Source organism: Scyliorhinus canicula, chromosome 12 (assembly GCF_902713615.1).
Source record: "Scyliorhinus canicula chromosome 12, sScyCan1.1, whole genome shotgun sequence".
Classification (NCBI taxonomy): domain Eukaryota; kingdom Metazoa; phylum Chordata; class Chondrichthyes; order Carcharhiniformes; family Scyliorhinidae; genus Scyliorhinus; species Scyliorhinus canicula.
Genome location: NC_052157.1, coordinates 72,412,428 through 72,432,630, shown reverse-complemented (window position 1 = coordinate 72,432,630; position 20,203 = coordinate 72,412,428). Strand labels below are relative to the sequence as shown.

General features: G+C 50.6%; 1 protein-coding gene across 1 annotated transcript in view; it reads left to right on the top strand.

Moving 5' to 3' along the window:
* The first annotated feature begins 6,190 nt into the window (after positions 1-6,190).
* The window catches only part of LOC119974282 (guanylate-binding protein 1-like), an 84,004-nt gene continuing 69,991 nt past the window's right edge, over positions 6,191-20,203 (top strand). Inside the window, exon 1 of the mRNA XM_038813054.1 lies at positions 6,191-6,304. Coding sequence (XP_038668982.1) covers positions 6,218-6,304 — 87 coding nt within the window. The 5' untranslated portion in view covers positions 6,191-6,217. The remainder of the gene's footprint in view (positions 6,305-20,203) is intronic.

Sequence of the window (20,203 nt, the reverse complement as noted above, 5' to 3'; positions counted from 1 at the left end):
GCCCATGTCCCATCCTCTATCTGTTCTCCCAGCTCCCCCTCCCACTTGGCTTTCAGCTCCCCTACTGATGCCTCCTCCGCCTCCTGCATTACTTTGTAGATGTCCGATATCCTCCCCCCTCCGACCCAGACCCCCGAGAGCACCCTATCACTCGCCCCCCTACTGGGGAGCAAGGGAAACCCTTCCACCTGGCGTCTAGCAAATGTCTTCACCTGCAAATGTCTAAACATGTTTCCCGGGGGGAGCCCGAATTTCTCCTCCAGCTCTCTCAGGCTCGCAAACCTCCCATCTACAAACAGATCCTTCAGCTGCCTGATGCCCACCCTGTGCCAGCTCTGAAATCCCCCGTCCATGTTCCCCGGGATGAATCTATGGTTCCCTCTTAACGGTGCCTCCATCAGACCTCCCACTTCCCCCCTGTGTCGCCTCCACTGCCCCCAGATCTTGAGGGTGGCCGCCACCACCGGGCTCGTGGTGTACCTCGTGGGAGGGAGCGGCCATGGCGCCGTTACTAAGGCCCCCAGGCTTATGTTGCCACAGGACGCCCTCTCCATTCGTTTCCAAGCTGCCCCCTCCCCTTCCATCATCCACTTGCGCACCATCGATACATTTGCCGCCCAGTAATACCCCGAAAGATTGGGTAATGCCAGCCCTCCACTATCCCTACTCCGCTCCAAGAAGACCCTCCTCACCCTTGGGGTGCCGTGCGTCCACACGTAGCTCATGATGCTACTCGTCACCTTTTTGAAGAAGGCCCTAGGGAGGAAGATGGGCAAGCACTGAAATAAAAACAAAAACCTCGGGAGGACCGTCATTTTAACGGACTGCACTCTGCCCGCCAGCGACAGCGGCACCATGTCCCACCTTTTGAATTCCTCCTCCATCTGTTCCACCAGCCTGGAGAAGTTCAGCTTGTGGAGAGTCCCCCAGTTCCTTGCCACCTGCACCCCTAAATATCTAAAACTCTTTCCTGCTCTCTTAAACGGGAGTCTCCCGATTCCCTCTTCCTGGTCCCCTGGGTGTATCACAAATACCTCACTCTTGCCCAAGTTTAGCTTGTACCCCGAAAAGTCCCCAAATTCTGCTAGCAGTTCCATCACCTCCGGCATTCCCCCTTCTGGGTCTGCCACGTATAGCAGCAGGTCGTCCGCGTATAACGATACCCGGTGCTCCTCCCCGCCCCTTGTCAGCCCTCTCCACCCCCCTGAGCACCTCAGTGCCATCGCCAACGGTTCAATTGCCAGTGCGAAGAGCAGGGGGGACAAGGGGCACCCCTGTCTGGTCCCCCGGTGGAGCCCAAAATATTCCGACCTCCTACCATTTGTCACTACACTTGCCATCGGGGCCGAATAGAGCAGCTTCACCCATTTAATAAATCCCTCCCCAAATCCAAACGGTTCCAGCGTCTCCCACAGGTACTTCCACTCCACCCTATCAAATGCTTTCTCCGCGTCCAATGCCACCACTATCTCCGCCTCACCCTCCACTGCCGGCATCATGATGACGTTTAGCAGTCTCCGCACGTTCGTATTAAGCTGCCGCCCTTTCACAAAACCCGTCTGGTCCTCGTGTATCACCCCTGGCACACAATCCTCTATCCTGGTAACCAGGATCTTTGCCAGCAACTTGGCGTCCACATTCAGGAGCGAGATAGGCCTATATGACCCACACTGCACGGGGTCCTTGTCCCGCTTCAAGATCAGAGAGATCAGTGCCTGCGACATTGTCGGGGGCAGAGCCCCCCCCTCCCATGCCTCGTTGAAGGCTCGTACCAGCACAGGGCCCACCAAATCCGCATATTTTTTGTAAAATTCCACCGGGAACCCGTCTGGCCCCGGCGCCTTCCCCGTCTGCATATGCCCAATCCCCTTGACTAGCTCCTCTAACCCTATCGGCGCCCCCAGCCCCTCTACCAGCTCCTCTTGGACCTTGGGGAACCTCAATTTGTTCAAGAAGCCCTCCATCCCCCCTCCCCTCGTCGGCGGCTCTGACCGATACAGCTCCTTGTAGAAGTCTCTGAAGACCCCATTTACTTCTGGCCCCTTCTGCACTACGTTCCCACCCCTCTCCCTCACTCCCCCAATTTCCCTAGCCGCATCCCGCTTGCGGAGCTGATGCGCCAACATCCTACTCACCTTCTCCCCATACTCATAAATCGCGCCCTGCGCCCTTCTCCACTGTGTCTCTGCCTTTCTGGTGGTCAACAGGTCGAACTTAGCCTGCAAACTGCGCCGTTCCCCCAACAGCCCCTCCTCTGGTGCCTCCGCATATCTCCTATCCACGTCCAAAAGCTCCCCCACCAGCCTCTCCCTCTCCTGTCTCTCCCTCCTTTCCCTATGTGCCCGTATGGAGATCAGCTCCCCCCGGATCACCGCCTTCAGGGCCTCCCAGACCATCCCCACCTGCACCTCCCCCGTGTCATTAGTGGCCAGATATCTTTCAATGCTCTTCCGGACCCTCTTACACACCTCCTCATCCGCCAGCAACCCCACATCCAGGCGCCACAGCGGACGCTGGTCTCGCGCCTCCCCCATTTCCAAATCTACCCAGTGTGGCGCATGGTCTGAGACCGCTATGGCCGAGTACTCCACTTCCCGTACTCTCGGGATCAGTCCCCTGCTCAATACAAAAAAGTCAATTCTAGAATAGACTCTGTGGACATGGGAGAAAAAGGAATACTCCCTCGCCCTCGGCCTCCCAAACCTCCAGGGATCTACCCCTCCCATCTGCTCCATAAACCCCTTTAACACTTCTGCCGCTGCCGGCCTCCTACTCGTCCTTGAACTCGATCTGTCCAGCACGGGGTCCAGCACTGTGTTGAAGTCCCCCCCCATGATCAGGCCCCCTGCCTCCAGGTCCGGAATGAGGCCCAGTAGGCGCCTCATGAAGCCAGCGTCGTCCCAATTCGGGGCATACACATTAACCATCACCACTTTCTCCCCCTGTAGCCTACCCTTCACCATGACATATCTACCCTCTTTATCCGCCACCACCTCCGCCGCCACGAACGACACCCTCTTCCCTACCAGGATCGCCACCCCCCGGTTCTTTGCGTCCAGTCCTGAGTGGAACACCTGTCCCACCCACCCCCTCCTCAGGCGGACCTGGTCCGCCACCTTCAAATGGGTCTCTTGTAGCATTGCTACATCCGCCTTCAGTCCCTTCAAATGCGAGATTACTCTCGTTCTCTTGACCGGCCCATTCAGCCCCCTCACATTCCAAGTGATCAGCCGGGTCGAAGGGCAGCCCGCCCCTCTCCCCTGCCGACTAGCCATATCCTGTCACCTGCTCGCCCCGAGTCAGCCCTCCCCTTCTGACCCGCTCCCCATGGCGATGGCGCCCTCCCCCCACCCCTCCGGTCCTCAACTTCTCCTCCCTGGCCTTTTCAGCAGCAACCCGGTAGCCCCCCCCTTCCCCCCTCCCCTTCCCCCCCCCCCCCCCCCCCCCCCCCCCCCCCCCCCCCCCCCCCCACCCCCCTCCCCCCCCAGGCTAGGACCCTTCCTAGCCGCGATGCACCCTCCATAGTACTTCCGTAAGTCAGCTGGTTTACGCTGACTCGGCTGCCCCTGCCACAATCCGACTCCTCCCGGCATGGGGGACATCCCCCCCCTTACCACCCCTCCTCGACCCCGCTCCAGCGCGGGAAAGGGAGCCATTGCTGACCCCGCCCCTTCCTCCCACCCTCCTCCCTCCTCTGCCCCGCGCGCGGGAAACCAGAGGAAAGCCCGCGCTTTCGCCCTGCCACTCCCCACCCCTCCATCTTCAGTTCCACCCCCGTCCCCGATCCCACCCCGATACAAAGAAAAACCCCACAAGAAACACATACCCCCGGCACTCCCCCCCCACCCCGCCCCCCCAACATAACATTATAAATAACAGAAAAAAGAAAAAAAAACTGGTAGAGAGAAAAAAAGGGTCCAAAAATACAGCCAAGTGAAAATCCAACCAAAAGAAAGCCACGTGTCCAGCTTAAAGTACCAGAGCGGCAACGACCGCCAAGTATCCCCTGGTTCTAGTTCGAGTCCAGCTTTTCTTCCTGGACAAAGGCCCACGCCTCCTCCGGGGACTCGAAATAGTGGTGCTGGTCCTTATAGGTCACCCACAAGCGCGCTGGCTGCAGCATCCCGAATCTAATTCTCTTGGCATGCAGCACCGCCTTCGTCCGGTTGAACCGGGCCCGCCGCTTTGCCACCTCCGCACTCCAGTCCTGGTAGATCCTCACCGTCGAGTTCTCCCATTTGCTGCTCCTCTCTCTCTTGGCCCACCTCAGCACCCTCTCTCGGTCACTGAATCGCTGGAACCGAACCAGCACCGCCCTCGGGGGTTCGTTTGCTCTTGGCTTCCTGGCCATTACTCTGTAGGCCTCCTCCAGTTCCAGGGGCAAAGGGACGGCCCCTGCCCCCATCAGTGAGCCCAGCATTTCTGCCACATACCTCGGGAGGTCCGACCCCTCCAGCCCTTCTGCCAGGCCCAGGATCCTCAGGTTTTTCCGCCTCATGCGGGTATCCATCTCCTCCAGTTGGTTTTGCCATTTCAGGTGGAGTGCCTCGTGCACCTCCACCTTTCCCACGAGGACCGTGGCCTCCTCCTCCCTCACAGCCATCTCCTGCTGCAGCTCCCGAATTGACGCCTCTTGGGTCGCCTGGGCTCCCATCAGCCTGGTGGTCGTCGCATTCATCGACTCCAGCAGCTCCACTTTCAGCTCCGTGAAGAAGCGCAGGAGAGCGGCCTGCTGCTCCTCCGCCCATTTCCTCCAGTCCTCGGGTGCGCCGCCGGCCGCCATTTTGGATTTCTTCCCCCGCTTTTTTCGGGGCGCTGCTGCCGCTTTTTTTCCTGCCCCACTTCGGGTGATGACCATAAATTTCGCAGGGTTCTCCTCTGGGGACCTTCCCCCACCGGGAATCGACGTTCCAGCGCCGTTAGGGGCCCTCCAATCGGCCCGAAAACACCTTCCTCGCAGGAGCAGCCAAACGTGCGACTTAGCTGGTCATAGCCGCAACCGGAAGTCCCTAATTGGCCACTCTCAAAGACCTGGCCTAAGTCATTACACCTCCCAATCTCTGTGACCTTCTCCAACACCGACAATCCTCCCTATTTCTGTAACCTACCCAGTCGCTACAACTCTCCCTATCTATAAAGTCCCTCAGCACCTACAATCCTCCCTATTTCTGTAACCTCCTCCAGCCCCTACTACCCTCCCTATCTCTGTAACCTCCTCCAGCCCCTACAACCCTCCCTATCTCTGTAACCTCCTCCAGCCCCTACAATCCTCCCTATTTCTGTAACCTCCTCCAGCCCCTACAACCCTCCCTATCTCTGTAACCTCCTCCAGCCCCTACAATCCTCCCTATTTCTGTAACCTCCTCCAGGCCCTACAACCCTCCCTATCTCTGTAACCTCCTCCATCCCCTACAACCCTCCCGATCTCTGTAACCTCCTCCAGCCCCTACAACCCTCCCGATCTCTGTAACCTCCTCCAGCCCCTACAACCCTCCCTATCTCTGTAATCTCCTCCAGCCCCTACAATCCTCCCTATTTCTGTAACCTCCTCCAGGCCCTACAACCCTCCCTATCTCTGTAACCTCCTCCATCCCCTACAACCCTCCCGATCTCTGTAACCTCCTCCAGCCCCTACAACCCTCCCGATCTCTGTAACCTCCTCCAGCCCCTACAACCCTCCCTATCTCTGTAATCTCCTCCAGCCCCTACAATCCTCCCTATCTCTGTAACCTCCCCAGTCCCTACAGCCCTCCCTATCTATAAACTCTTTTAGCAGCTACATCCATTAAATGAACCCACTTAAAACTACACCTTATTTCTCATGTTTATCATTGTAAATATAAATCCCTTAAAACTAACTTTATTTTCCTAACAATGGTAACACTAGCCTGGGGTAGAGAGAAAGTAATATTACTGGTAGAGACTATGATTAGCATCATTCCGAAATGGCTGGGCTTTAATCATAAAGTTATGCCTACTTGTTCTGGACCCACCTCGCCCCTCAGAGAGATTATTTCCCCTCTGTTTTAACTATCAACTCCTTTAATTGTCTTATCACCTTCGTTAAATTAAACATTAATCTCTCCACTCCAGAATCTCCCACAAGCCTAGTCTATGCAACCCACCCTCATCATTCCGCCCCATCGATGCATGTTTGTTTTTTTTTGTACACACAGGATTCCTGCTGGGACCTGGGAATAAGCCGCCCGGCTGCAGAATGTGGATGTGGTGTCTCCCTCACCCTCAGCGAGATGATCAGTGTCTAATTATTCTGGATGTTGATGGATTTGAAACAAAGGAACAGGTGATGGTGAGGTGTGCGGGGGCAGAGAGGGAGGAATGGGGTGAATTTGAGAATGAAATGGGCCAGCCATTCATTATCAGTGAACAAGAATTGTGACGTGAGACACTTTGGGAAGGAGAGTGGGGAAAGCAATAAGAACAAATTGGTGCACACTTTAAGAGGATGCAGGGCTGAAAGACTTCGGAGTATGCGTACACAAAGCATTGACTAACATAAATAACCAAAACTAAGTCAAATGAACTGAGAGACAAATTAAAGGGACAGTCCCTTAAAGGGAAACTGCCTGAAACAAAAAGTGATTCACAAATGAGGCTTAAAACGTCAAAACAAAACGTGATTAAGGGGGGGGTCACAAAAGCACCTGCGGTGCCCAACGGGCATGGAAGGTCTCGATGGTGCCAGTGGACACCGTACGCTCTCTCTCCAGGACCATCCAGGCGCAAATGTAGCCACAGTAGAGAGGCAGACAGGAGAGAGGCAGACAGTCTCGATCGCCCGCTGCCTGGACCTGTTGATGGAAAGTTTGACCAGGCCCATGAGCAGGCTCACGAGAAGGTCTTCCTCCTTCCCCGCCCCTCTCCGCACTGGGTGCCCTTCGATCAGTGCAACAAAATGTTTTTTGAATAACTGAGGAGGAGGTGCAGTCTATCACAACCCATACAAAGCCAGATGGAAAAGAAGTTAAAAAGGCACAGAGGCTTTATTAATCGAGGTGGCGATTACAAAAATCAAGGCCGTGATACTAAGCTTTTACATAACATTGGTTCAGTCTCAGCTGGAGGATTGTGTCCAATGCTGGGCCCTGTACTTTAGGAAGGAGGATGAGGCCTCTGGAAGGAAGTCGAGGCCTAGGAAGGAAGTCGAGGCCTAGGAAGGAAGTGAAAGCCTCTGGAAGGGAGAACAAGAGGAGATTTCCCACAGAGTTCCCAGAGTTGACAGAGACTGGGAGAAACTGGGATTGTTCTCCTTGGAGCAGAGGAAGTTCAGAATCGGAGATTTAATCAACACATTCAAAATCAAGAGGGCTTTTGATAGAGTCAACAAGGAGAGTATTTCCACTGGCAGGAAGGTCCATTACCAATTTAAGAGGATCAGTAAAGGAACCAGAGGAGGGGGAGATGAGACACATTTGCTTTTCATGCTGCCAGTTGTGATCTGGAAGACGGGAATTGGATAAATATTTGCGGCAATTAAACTTTGCAGGGTTTTGGAGTTGGGGTGGGGGGGTAGAACTCATTGGATACCTCCTTTAGAAAGCTATCAGAAACACGATGGGCTGAATGGCCTACTTCTGTGCAAGACAGGAAGCATCTGTGGGGCAAGGGTTGGGTTTGGGCCTAGATGATGCCCCTCATAGCCCAACTCACTGGGCTGACTGACACATGTGTTTGCAGGTGAAGACACAATTCACCTGGCTCTCAGTCAGAAGGAGGAAGCAGAGTGTTGAAGCTCGGATTTGAAGTTGGGACTTTCAAAAATATATATATTTTATTGAGGCATTTATATATGAACACAATGAGGGCAGCATGGTGGCGCAGTGGTTAGCACTGCTGCCTCACGGCGCCGAGGACCCGGGTTCAATCCCGGCCCTGGGTCACTGTCCGTGTGGAGTTTGCACATTCTCCCCGTGTTTGCGTGGGTTTCGCCCCCACAACCCAAAAAATGTGCAGAGTAGGTGGATTGGCCACACTAAATTGCCCCTTAATTGGAAAAATTAATTGGATATTCTAAATTTATAAAAAAATATATATATGAACAAAATGGACAGAAACACAATCCCAATCCAGCCAATATGGCTGCACATAACCAGCTCAACAAAAAGACCCCAACGACTTGCCCCCACCTTTCCCATCTCCCCCTTTTAAACCCCCCCCCCCCCACTGCTGACATCATAACTTTTCTCGAAGAAGTCGATAAACGGCTGCCACCTGTGAGCAAACCCCTTCACTGAGCCCCTCAAGGCAAACTTTATTTTCTCAAGCCTGAGAAACCCTGCCAGGTCACTCACCCACACCCCTGGTTTCGGGGGCCAAATCCCTCCATTCTAACAAGATCCGTCTCCGGGCTACCAAGGAGGCAAAGGCCAAGACAACGACCTCTCTCGTCCTCTGAACTCCCGGGTCTTCAGACACACCAAAAACTGCCACCTCTGGACTCGGGACCACCTTTACCTTTAAGACCTCCAACATAACGTGGGCAAAGCCTTGCCAGAATCCCCCAAGTTCCGGAAAGGCCCAAAACATATGGACATGATTCGTGGGCCCACCCGCGCAATGCCCACACCTACCCTCCACCCCGTCAAAATACCTGCTCATCCGGCCCACAGTCATATGTGCCCAGTGGACTGCCTTAAACTGAATAAGGCTATGCCTAGCGCACGACAAGGATGCATTCACCCTCCTCAGGTCATCCTCCCACAGCGCAGCCTCCAACTCCCTACCCAGCTCCCTCCCACTTAAGCTTCACTACCCCTATCTGGGCTCCCTCCCAGTCCATCAATTCCTTATAAACTTCCGACACCTTCCCTTGCCCTACCCCCATTTCTGACACCACCTTATCCTGCAGCCCCTGGGTGGCAGGTGAGGAAAGGACATCATCTACCTCCGAACGAAGTCCCTTACCTACTCCAACAGGCAGCTACCTCCGAACAAAGTCCCTTACCTGGCCCAACAGGCAGCTCAAATTCCTCCTCTGGCTTTTCCAATCACGGATAGCCGCCGTCGATGAGCAAATCCCTAAGCCGCTCAATCCCTGCCCGTAACCACCCCCGAAACTCCCCATCCTGCCTCCCCAGGGCAAACCGGTGATTGCCACAAATCAGTGCCCAAACTGATCAGTGCCCAAGCCCCACCACCACCTCGACCAGCCCAATGGGGGCCCCCAGCCCCTCCACCAGCTCCTCCTCCACCCTTGGGAACTCCAACCCCTCCAAAAATCGCCTCATCCCCTTCACCCGGTAGGAGGCTCCGACTGTAAAATTCCCCAAACACCCCCCCGCCCCATGTGCCTCCCGCCCTATCCTTCACTTTTCCCATCTCCCTCGCTGCCTCCAGTTTCCTCACTCGATGTGCTAACATTCTGCTCGCCTTCTCTCCATATTCGTAAACCACTCCCCTCACTCTCCTCGACTGCCCTTCCTCCTTCCTCGTGGAGAAAAGCCCAAGCTCCATCTGCAGTTTCTGCTGCTCCCTCAACCAGTGCCGGCCCTAGGGTTGCTGGCGCCCCGGGCAAGCTGAACTTCGGCGCCCTTACAAGTATAATTTTTTTAAATTTTCACAAGGAGAAAAACTGAAAATGTAGAATAAAGAGTTTATTACAATATTACAAAATCGAGGCATTCAAATCTGCACAGAATCTGAACAAACTGAGAAGCATACTATATTCCGTAAGTTCACGATGATAAAAACTGTAGCTGTAACGAATTTGCTCCTAATAAAAAGTATGAACAAATGAACAGATAGAACATAGGAACATAGAACATAGAACAGTACAGCACAGAACAGGCCCTTCGGCCCTCGATGTTGTGCCGAGCAATGATCACCACACTCAAACCCACGCATCCACCCCATACCCGTAACCCAACAACCCCCCCCCCCCCCCCCCAACCTTACTTTGTAGGACACTACGGGCAATTTAGCATGGCCAATCCACCTAACCCGCACATCTTTGTACTGTGGGAGGAAACCGGAGAACCGGGAGGAAACCCACGCACACACGGGAAGGACGTGCAGACTCCGCACAGACAGTGACGCTGGAAAACATTTATTATCCTACCTAAAACATTTTTTTTCTAGCCTTTAGATCTGCAAATCTTTTCATGGCACTTTCTATATCTATCTTCTTTACAAGATCATTTTCTATTGACAAAATTGCCAAAGAATTTAATCTGTCTTGAGTCATGGACGACCGTAAGTATGTCTTTGTAAGCTTCAGTTTACTAAAGCTTCTCTCTCCGGTGGCCACAGTAATAGGTATTGTTCTTAATGCAACCCACAGATTTGGCATGACAGCCTGTAACTTATTAATGTTTATGAACCTAACGGCTTCTATTGGAAGCTTTACATCTTCAGGAAATAATTCTTTTGCAATATCCAGTTCAGTCAAGAGATCACATCCATTAATATCACTATTTTCTTGGTACTTTAACTTATCCTCCAAACCTTGACATGCTACTTTGAGTTTACTTTTATCTGGCAGATCTTTTAGGTTATTTAAAAATCCCCATGTGTTATTGAAACTTTGTAACTGTTCAAATCTCTCTGATAAAGAATTAATAGCTCTGTCGAGTATTACATTGAACACATGATTATGAAATCTTTTTTCTGGGTCATCTGCATTTGGAACCTCGTCAATGCACTCATATTCAAACAGCTTCCTTTTTCTGCTTATTCTTTTACTTCTGAAAATGGGCTCTACATCTAATTCTGTAGCTAATTCTTTTGCTGACTCTAGTGCTTTTTCATATCCATTTGCACGATAATCAATTAAGTAATCAGTGACATTATTCATTAATGAAACTGCGGTAGACATTTCCACAGAGGTGTTCTGCATAGTTTTACTGACAACATTTGCTCTGCCTAAGACATCATACCAGACATTCAGCATCACTAGAAAACTGTAATCTTCTATTTGTGTTACAAGAGTCTCTGCTTCATGTCGCATTGCAGGATCAGAAGCAGGCATTTCTGAAAGTTCATAAAGAGCTTCTCGGATTCCTATAATTTCATATTTAATGGCTTTGACACATTCTAATCTGCACTCCCATCTAGTCTCGCATAAAGGTTTTGCAGTGAGGCATTTAACATGTTTTTTCAGTGCATGCCATCGGCAAGGAGAGGCAGAAAACAAAATATATATGCGGTGGACAGTACCAAAAAATGAAGTGGATTCCCGGCAACTTGTTGCCCTGTCACTAACCACTAAGTTTAGGCTATGACATCCACATGGCATATAAAACGCCTGTGGATTTTCTTTCATGATCCGTGCCTGAACCCCTTTATTCTTTCCTTTCATATTTGAACCATTATCATAGCCCTGACCTCTGCAGTTATGTAAGTCTAGCTCGCTCGCTCTCAGAAAATCAAGTATACTTTCATATAATCCTTTGCCTGTAGTATCTATAACTGGTTTATAGTTAACAAAATGTTCCTTTATTGAAATGTCTTCTACATCTAAAAATTGTATTGTAAATGAAAGCTGCTCCACATGACTTATATCTGGCGTACAGTCTAAGATAAGACTAAAATATTTGGCTTCTTTAGCTCGGTTTAATATATTTTCCTGAACAGCATTTCCCAACAAATTGATTATTTCATTCTGAACATTTTTTCCGCAATAGTGAATGTGAGTTTCTTTAGACACAACCCGACGTAAATGTTCACTCATTGTCAGATCATATTTTCCAAGTAGCTCGTCAAGACCTAAAAAATTCCCATTGTGCGGTGTAAATAATGTGTCTGAAGTTCCTCTGAAAGCCAAATTATGTTCAGCTAAATACAGAGTGATACTCATTAAACGTTCCAAAACTTTACACCAATGCTCTCGTTCTTTTCCCACTCGTGACTGCATCCCCTTATCAATAGATTTATTAGTCTGCAATCGTAGTGATGTTTCAAACCACTTCTTAAGACATTCCAGATGATGTACTACATTTTCATGTGACTGCAAATATTCATGAGCATGCTTCCAGTCATTAATTCCAGATTTTCCTAACAATGACTTATTTGAGAAGCCAAAAATTTTGCAACAAAAGCAATAAATTTTATTGGTGCTCTCTGAATAAATAAGCCACCTTCTAAGAAAATTCTCACCGTTGTTTATTTTCCTATACATCATTGTCACAGAGAAACTACGTTTATTTGCATCTTTTGGAAAATTGTACTGTTTATTAATAGGATGCGGCCCATTCATAATGATGTGATCACTTTCAGCCATTGATAATTCATCTGGCCAGTGTGCTGGATCATTGTAGTTGATATTTCTTTTGGGGGAGTTTTCAAATTTACTTTCAACATTCTCAGTATTACCTGCTGTGACATTATTGCCTAAGTCGTCAACAGCATTACAATTGTGATCTTGATGTTTTAATTCATGCATGCAATTGTTCTTTCCTTCAGAAAGTACAGTATCTTCAGTTGGTTTGACTTCACAATCATTAGATGACAAATCTGGAGAGATAGATGTAGCTGAAGAAGTTGAGCCTGCATTGTCCCCACTGTTAGACTTAGGACTGAAAAACTTGATAGCTTTGGGTGTTTCCTTTCTTGTTGAAGACGTCTTTTTCTGTTTTCATAGCCGGATAACTTTTTTGGAGACATTTGCTATCTAGGAAAATAATAAAACAAATCTAAAACGGAATATAATATATATGTATAGTATATACATATATATATATATATATATATATTGTTGGTGAGTGTAAGATACTGGTCTTTTTGTTCCAGTCTGATGAGGAACTGTTCAGAATAAATCTGTTTACCACCAGTGTGGGTTTTCTTCATATAATGCTCTTCACGTTATTGTGATTTGTCCGTGTGTCAATGTCATTGCGTCAACATCAGGGGCAGCACGGTAGCCTTGTGGATAGCACAATCGCTTCATAGCTCCAGGGTCCCAGGTTCGATTCCGGCTTGGGTCACTGTCTGTGCGGAGTCTGCACATCCTCCCCGTGTGTGCGTGGGTTTCCTCCGGGTGCTCCGGTTTCCTCCCACAGTCCAAAGATGTGCGGGTTAGGTGGATTGGCCATGATAAATTGCCCTTAGTATCCAAAATTGCCCTTAGTGTTGGGTGGGGTTACTGGGTAATGGGGATAGGGTGGAGGTGTTGAACTTGGATAGGGGGTAGGGTGCTCTTTCCAAGAGCCGGTGCAGACTCGATGGGCCGAATGGCCTCCTTCTGCACTGTAAATTCGATGTAAGTCTATGTAAATCAGATTCAGATAATATAAAATATAGTCAGGGTCAGTCAGTTGCTTAAATGTATTGTAACTGATGAATTTTGAAAACCTAGTGTGTCTGGGCGATCTCTGAATCACGCAATAAGCATCGACGCTTAGGTTTCAAAATTCAGCCTTGCAAATAAACTTAACAGATAAGGTTAACTCGGCAAGGAGTACCCAGAAACTCCCTCCAAATGCTATTTACGGCGGCAAAGTCTGCCTCGTGTGTGTGTTTTTTTAAACAACACTTCGAGAGAGCACCAGAAGTATAATGAAATTTCGGGAAGCTAATTAGACCCAGTTAGTTAATCTACAATACCTGACTCTATTATAAGAGTTATAAAACTCTATATTTTATAATAGAGTCAGGTATTGTAGATTAACTAACTGGGTCTAATTAGCTTCCCGAAATTTCACTATACTTCTGGTTCTCTCTCGAAGTGTTGTTTAAAAAAACACACACACGAGGCAGATTTTGCCGCCGTAAATAGCATTTGGAGGGAGTTTCTGGGTACTCTTTGCCAAGTTAACCTTATCTGTTAAGTTTATTTGCAAGGCTGAATTTTGAAACCTAAGCGTCGATGCTTATTGCGTGATTCAGAGTTCGCCCAGACACACTAGGTTTTCAAAATTCATCAGTTACAATACACTACAGTCAGTTGCTTAAGTGTATTGTAACTGATGAATTTTGAAAACCTAGTGTGTCTGGGCGAACTCTGAATCACGCAATAAGCACGACGCTTAGGTTTCAAAATTCAGCCTTGCAAATAACCTTAACAGATAAGGTTAACTCGGCAAGGAGTACCCAGAAACAAGAAACTCCCTCCAAATGCTATTTACGGCGGCAAAATCTGCCTTGTGTGTGTGTTTTTTTAAACAACACTTCGAGAGAGCACCAGAAGTATAATGAAATTTCGGGAAGCTAATTAGACCCAGTTAATCTACAATACCTGACTCTCGCTGACCTAAGGTGCGCATTCCAATTTCCACCAAGGGGGCTAAATAGGCATAGCAGCTCAGAAACTGCAGCGCTCCGAGGAGGAAAAATTCCGAGCCAGTCTCAGAGTCTGAGGCATTATTCTCCTAAAGTTTGCTTTCAGCCCACTTGTGGCTGTTCAGCTTATTGTAGCCCAAACTAAGATTGTGAGGGTTTAACTCACAGTTTGTTTAGTCTCTCTCTCTCTGACTCTCTCTCTCTCTCATTCCTTCGTCTGGTTCCTTTTCTCTCCTTCAAACAAGTTAGTTTTTTTTTTGTCTCGTGATGGGATTTTGTCTCGTGATGGGATTGGCGCCCCCGAGCACATGGCGCCCCGGGCGACTGCCCGAGTTGCCGGTACCTTAAGCCGGCCCTGCCCTCAACAGCCCCGCCTCCGGGGCCTCCGAATACTTCCTGCAAGATCTCCTCCACGAGCCTCTCCATCTCAGCTCGCTCCGTCCTATCTCTGTATGCCCATATCAAACTAAACTCCCCCTCACTACCACCTTCAATGCCTCCCTCAACGTTGCCGCTGGACCTCCCCCATGCATTTCAGCTCTACATATTCTCGAATGGCAGCCCTTACCTGCTCACAGACCTCCTCATCCGCCAATAGCCCCACATCCAGCCTGCACTGCGGGTGCTGACCCCCACCCCGGTTTACCCACAAGTCCACCCAGCACGTAGCATGGTACGACACAACAATTGCCGAGTACTCCAAACCGACCATCCCGCCAACAACGTCCTATCCATCGTGAAAAAGCCAACTCGCGAGTACACCCTGCACACATGGGAGAAAAACTAAAATTCTATTGACCTTGGCCTATCAAAGCTCCACTGATCAGCCCCCCCCCCCCCCCGCCCCCCCCCCCCCCCCCCCCCCCCCCCCCCCGCCCCCACATGCTCCATAAACCCTCTCAGCTCCTTCACTACCGAGATACTCTCCCTGACCTCAGACACGACTGATCCAACCTTGGATCCAGAACTGTATTAAAGTTCCCCCCCATTATCAACAGGTGCGAGTCCAGGTCCGGGATCTTCCCCAACACCCCCCTCATGAACTCCACATAGTCCCAGTTCAGGGCATAGATATTCACCAATACCACCAGTTTCCCGCTCACCATAGCATGAGAACATAAGAACTGCGAACTTGGAGCAGGAGTGTCATAATATGCACCAATGCACATCATAAGGTAAAGACAGGCAGTGACAGACACCCAGGTGAGCCAATCAACACACAGGACAGAACACAACCAATCACCAGACAGAACACTAGAGGGGGGGCTTCCTACTATAAAACACACGAGGCATCAGGACTCCGCCTCTTTCCACTGGTGACAACTGTAGTGACAGTGCGGGTGTATATATCAGTTAGCACCTTCTACACGTGGATCAGAGCTAGTCTGGTCTAGTTAGTTAGAGTTAGTGCACTTAGAGTAGTAGAGTGTCAACCCAAAGCCAGCTGTGTGCATTGTTACAGAAGTTCAATAAATAGTATTGAACCAACGTCTAAGTTTGGTGTCTGCTTAACAGTTCAACTGCATCTAGTTGCAGTCCGTGTTACCCCAGTGTGAATAACACAACATGATACCAGTAGTCTACTTTATCTGAGTAATTTACCTTGAATAATTCAGTGATGACCAGCAAGTGCCTTCCAGTGGCATGGAGAAGATCCAGGCCCCACCACAGCTCCGGATCTCCGGCAATCTCGGCGCCAACTGGTGGGTCTTCAAGCAGAAGTTCAGTCTATACATTGAGGTCTCGGGACTCGAGGATGCGTCCGATGCCAGAAAAATTGCGCTGCTCCTCTCGACTGCGGGGGAACAAGCCATCCAAATCTTCAACTCACTCACTTTTGCCGACGGCGAGGACAAGACCATGTTGAAGACAAATTCGACAGTCACTGCAAAGTCGAGACGAACGAGAGCTTTGAGCGCTATGTCTTCCAGCAACGCCTTCAGGGTAAGGATGAGCCTTTCCAATCCTTTCTAACTCATCTCCATATATTAGCGCAGTCCTGCAACTATGGTGACACCGCTGATTCCCTCATCAGATCGTGTTTGGGGTGCACTCTGACGCCCTGCGGGAGCAGCTACTAAAAATAAAAAAACATGACCCTGCCAGTCGCCATCGAGACGTGTAAAGCGCATGAACAGATGGAAAGTCGCAACTCCCGTCTTAAATCGGCAGAACAGGACCAACTTGCCTCCCATAAGGCAGAGAGTGTACAGGCCATCGCCCGAATGCGGCGCCTTAGCATCAATGAAGGCGAACATTTCACCCGCTTTTCCCGGGGTTCCACGCATGCGCACCACGGACGGGAGAACGAAGTGGCCGAAGACCACACAGCGCAGGTGCGAACGGCGGCTGACCGCACTGCGCATGTGCGACGACGCACGGAGCGGTACAACGTCAACGTCATGACGTGCCCGAACTGCGGCACCGCCCACTTAAAGCGGCAATGCCCTGCAAGAGGCAGGCGATGTTTAAATTGTAGGAAGCCTGGACATTACGCAGCCTTGTGCAGGTCTGCACCAACGGTCGTGGGCCAGCGATCTCAGTTCCAACGCAAATGTATTCGAAGTGTGCAGCAAGAGCTGCTGGATTTTGATCCTGGTAGCAACACGGATCCAGAGGACAACTGCCGAGAATCCCCATATCGTGTGGGCATCATTACTACATGTGACAAGGCCTCCTCAAATTCAGCAACACGCCTATCTATCCTCAACGTGGATTCTGCGGACGAATGACGTTCTGTCATACACGTTAAACAATGCAGCATCCGCTTCAAGCTGGACACTGGTGCGTCAGCCAATATCTCAAGCAGATCTTGCTCGCATCAAAAGGCAACCAAAAATTCTTCCGCCGGCCTGCCAGCTTCTTGACTATAATGGCAATGCCATTACTGCGTTAGGGTCTTGTCACCTGAATATCTCCAACAAGGCCATCACTGCCACACTGAGATTCGAAATCGTCAAGCCTGATAAGGCATCCCTGCTTGGTGCCCACGCATGCAAGCTACTCAATCTCGTGCAGCGCGTCCATGCCATGTCCTCTGCTAATGTGAATTTTCAGGCTGACATTGACAAAATCCTGTCACAATACCTGATGTGTTCAGTGGGATGGGCACGCTGCCGTACCGTTACAAAATCTTACTCAGGCCTGATGCCACACCTGTGATCCATGCACCACGCCGGGTGCCGGCTGCTCTGAAGGAACGTTCAAAGGCGCAGCTGCAGGAGCTCCACGGCTAGGGTATAATCTCTAAAGTGACGGAACCAACTGACTGGGTCAGCTCAATGGTCTGTGTGAAGAAGCCCTCAGGAGAGTTGCGCATATGTATAGATCCCAAAGATCTTAACCGGAACATAATACAGGAACACTACCTGATCCCGAAGCGGGAGCAGCTAACCAGTGAGATGGCACATGCCAAATTCTTCACAAAGCTAGATGCATCACATGGTTTCTGGCAGATACAACTGGACGAGTCCAGCAGGAAGCTCTGCACATTTAATACACCTTTCGGAAGGTACTGTTACAACCGCATGCCATTCGGTATTGTTTCAGCCTCTGAAATCTTTCACAGGATCATGGAACAGATGCTGGAGGGCATTGAGGGTGTGCGGGTCTACACTGATGACACAATCATATGGTCCACAACACCAGAGGACCACATACCTCGTCACAAACAAGTCTTTCGACGTGTCTATGCAAACGGCCTCAAGTTGAACAAGACCAAGTGCTCCTTTGGCATGTCATCCATCAAGTTTTTGGGCGATCAAATATCCCAGCAGGGTGTGCAACTAGACTCAGACAAAGTCAAGGCCATCAACACCATGAAGACCCCGGAAGACAAAAAGGCGGTACTCTGCTTCCTGGGTATGGTTAACTTCTCGGGAAAGTTCATTCCCAACCTCACATCACATACCACAGCTCTCAGGCACCTGGTGAAGAAGTCCACTGCGTTCCAGTGGCTACCCACACATCAAGCAGAGTGGCTCGAGTTAAAGGCAAAGCTCACCACTGTTCCGGTACTAGTGTTTTTTGACCCGGAGCGGGAGACAAAAATCTCCACGGCGCCAGCCAAGATGGCATTGGTGCTGTGCTCCTCTAGAAGGATGACTCCTCGTCCTGGGCGCCAGTGGCCTATGCGCCAAGGGCCATGACTCCCACTGAACAGAGGTATGCTCAGATAGAGAAAGAGTGCCTGGGCCTCCTAACCAGCATTGTAAAGTTCCATGACTACGTCTACGGTCTACCAACCTTCACAGTAGAGACTGACCACAGACCCCTAGTCGATATCATTCATAAGGACTTGAATGACATGACGCCCAGGCTTCAGCGCATTCTTCTTCGACTCCGCAGGTATGATTTCGAATTGGTACACACCGGTTAAGGAGCTAATCATTGCGGATGCCCTGTCGGGCACCATCACCTCGCCCTGTGAACAGGTCGACTTCACCCGCCAAATTGAGGCACAGGTGCAACTGTGTGCCAGCATCCTCCCGGCCTCAGACGAAAGAGTGGTCAACATTCGAGAAGAGACTGCCAAGGACCCTGTTCTGCAGCGGGTCATACATCACCTTGCAAATGGTTGGCAGAAAGGGCAATGCCCCCAGTTCTTTAATGTTAAGGACGACCTAACAGTTGTCGAGGGGCTACTGATTGCCAACCAGAGAAACACCCATTAACCCCCACTCTTTACTTTCAATTATTTAACCAATCCTCTATCCATGCTGCGACTTTATCCTTCACACCATGCATCTTTATCTTATGCAGCAACCTTTTGTGTGGCACCTTGTCAAAAGTTTTCTGGAAATCCAAATATACCACATCCAATGGCTCCCCGTTGTCTCCAACTTCAAGTCCAACTCCAAGTCTCTCCATTTCTCCCCTTTGCCAATCTCTCCCTTTGCCTAATCTCTCTACCTCTACCCTCCCCCACCTCACCATCACTCCCCTTGCTCACACTCTCCATTTCTCCCTTCCTCAGCCTCTCCATCTCTCCCTTCCTCAGCCTCTCCATCTCTCCCTTCCTCAGCCTCTCCATCTCTGCCCTTCCTCAGCCTCTCCATCTCTCCCTTTCCTCAGCCTCTCCATCTCTGCCCTTCCTCAGCCTCACCATCCATCCTCTTCCTCAGCCTCTCCATCTCTCCCTTCCTCAGCCTCTCCGTCTTTCCCTTTCCCTAATCTCTCCATCTCTCCCCTTCCCCAGCCTCTCCATCTCTGCCCTTCCTCAGCCTCACCATCCCTCCTCTTCCTCAGCCTCTCCATCTCTCCCTTCCTCAGCCTCTCCATCTCTCCCTTTCCCTAATCTCTCCATCTCTCCCCTTCCTCAGCCTCTTCATCTCTGCCCTTCCTCAGCCTCACCATCCCTCCTCTTCCTCAGCCTCTCCATCTCTCCCTTCCTCAGCCTCTCCATCTCTCCCTTTCCCTAATCTCTCCCCTTCCTCAGCCTCTCCGTCTCTGCCCTTCCTCAGCCTCTCCATCTCTCCCTTCCTCAGCCTCTCCATCTCTGCCCTTCCTCAGCCTCACCATCCCTCCCCTTCCTCAGCCTCTCCATCTCTCCCCTTCCTCAGCCTCTTCATCTCTGCCCTTCCTCAGCCTCTCCATCTCTGCCCTTCCTCAGCCTCTCCACCTCCCCTTCCTCAGCCTCTCCATCTCTCCCCTTCCTCAGCCTCTCCATCTCTCCCCTTCCTCAGCCTCTCCATCTCTCCCCTTCCTCAGGCTCTCCACCTCCCCTTCCTCAGCCTCTCCATCTCTCCCCTTCCTCAGGCTCTCCACCTCCCCTTCCTCAGCGTCTCCAATCTTCCCCTCCTCAGCCTCTCCATCTCTCCCCTTCCTCAGCCTCTCCATCTCTCCCCTTCCTCAGCCTCTCCATCTCTCCCCTTCCTCAGGCTCTCCACCTCCCCTTTCTCAGCCTCTCCATCTCTCCCTTCCTCAGCCTCTCCATCTCTGCCCTTCCTCAGCCTCACCATCCCTCCCC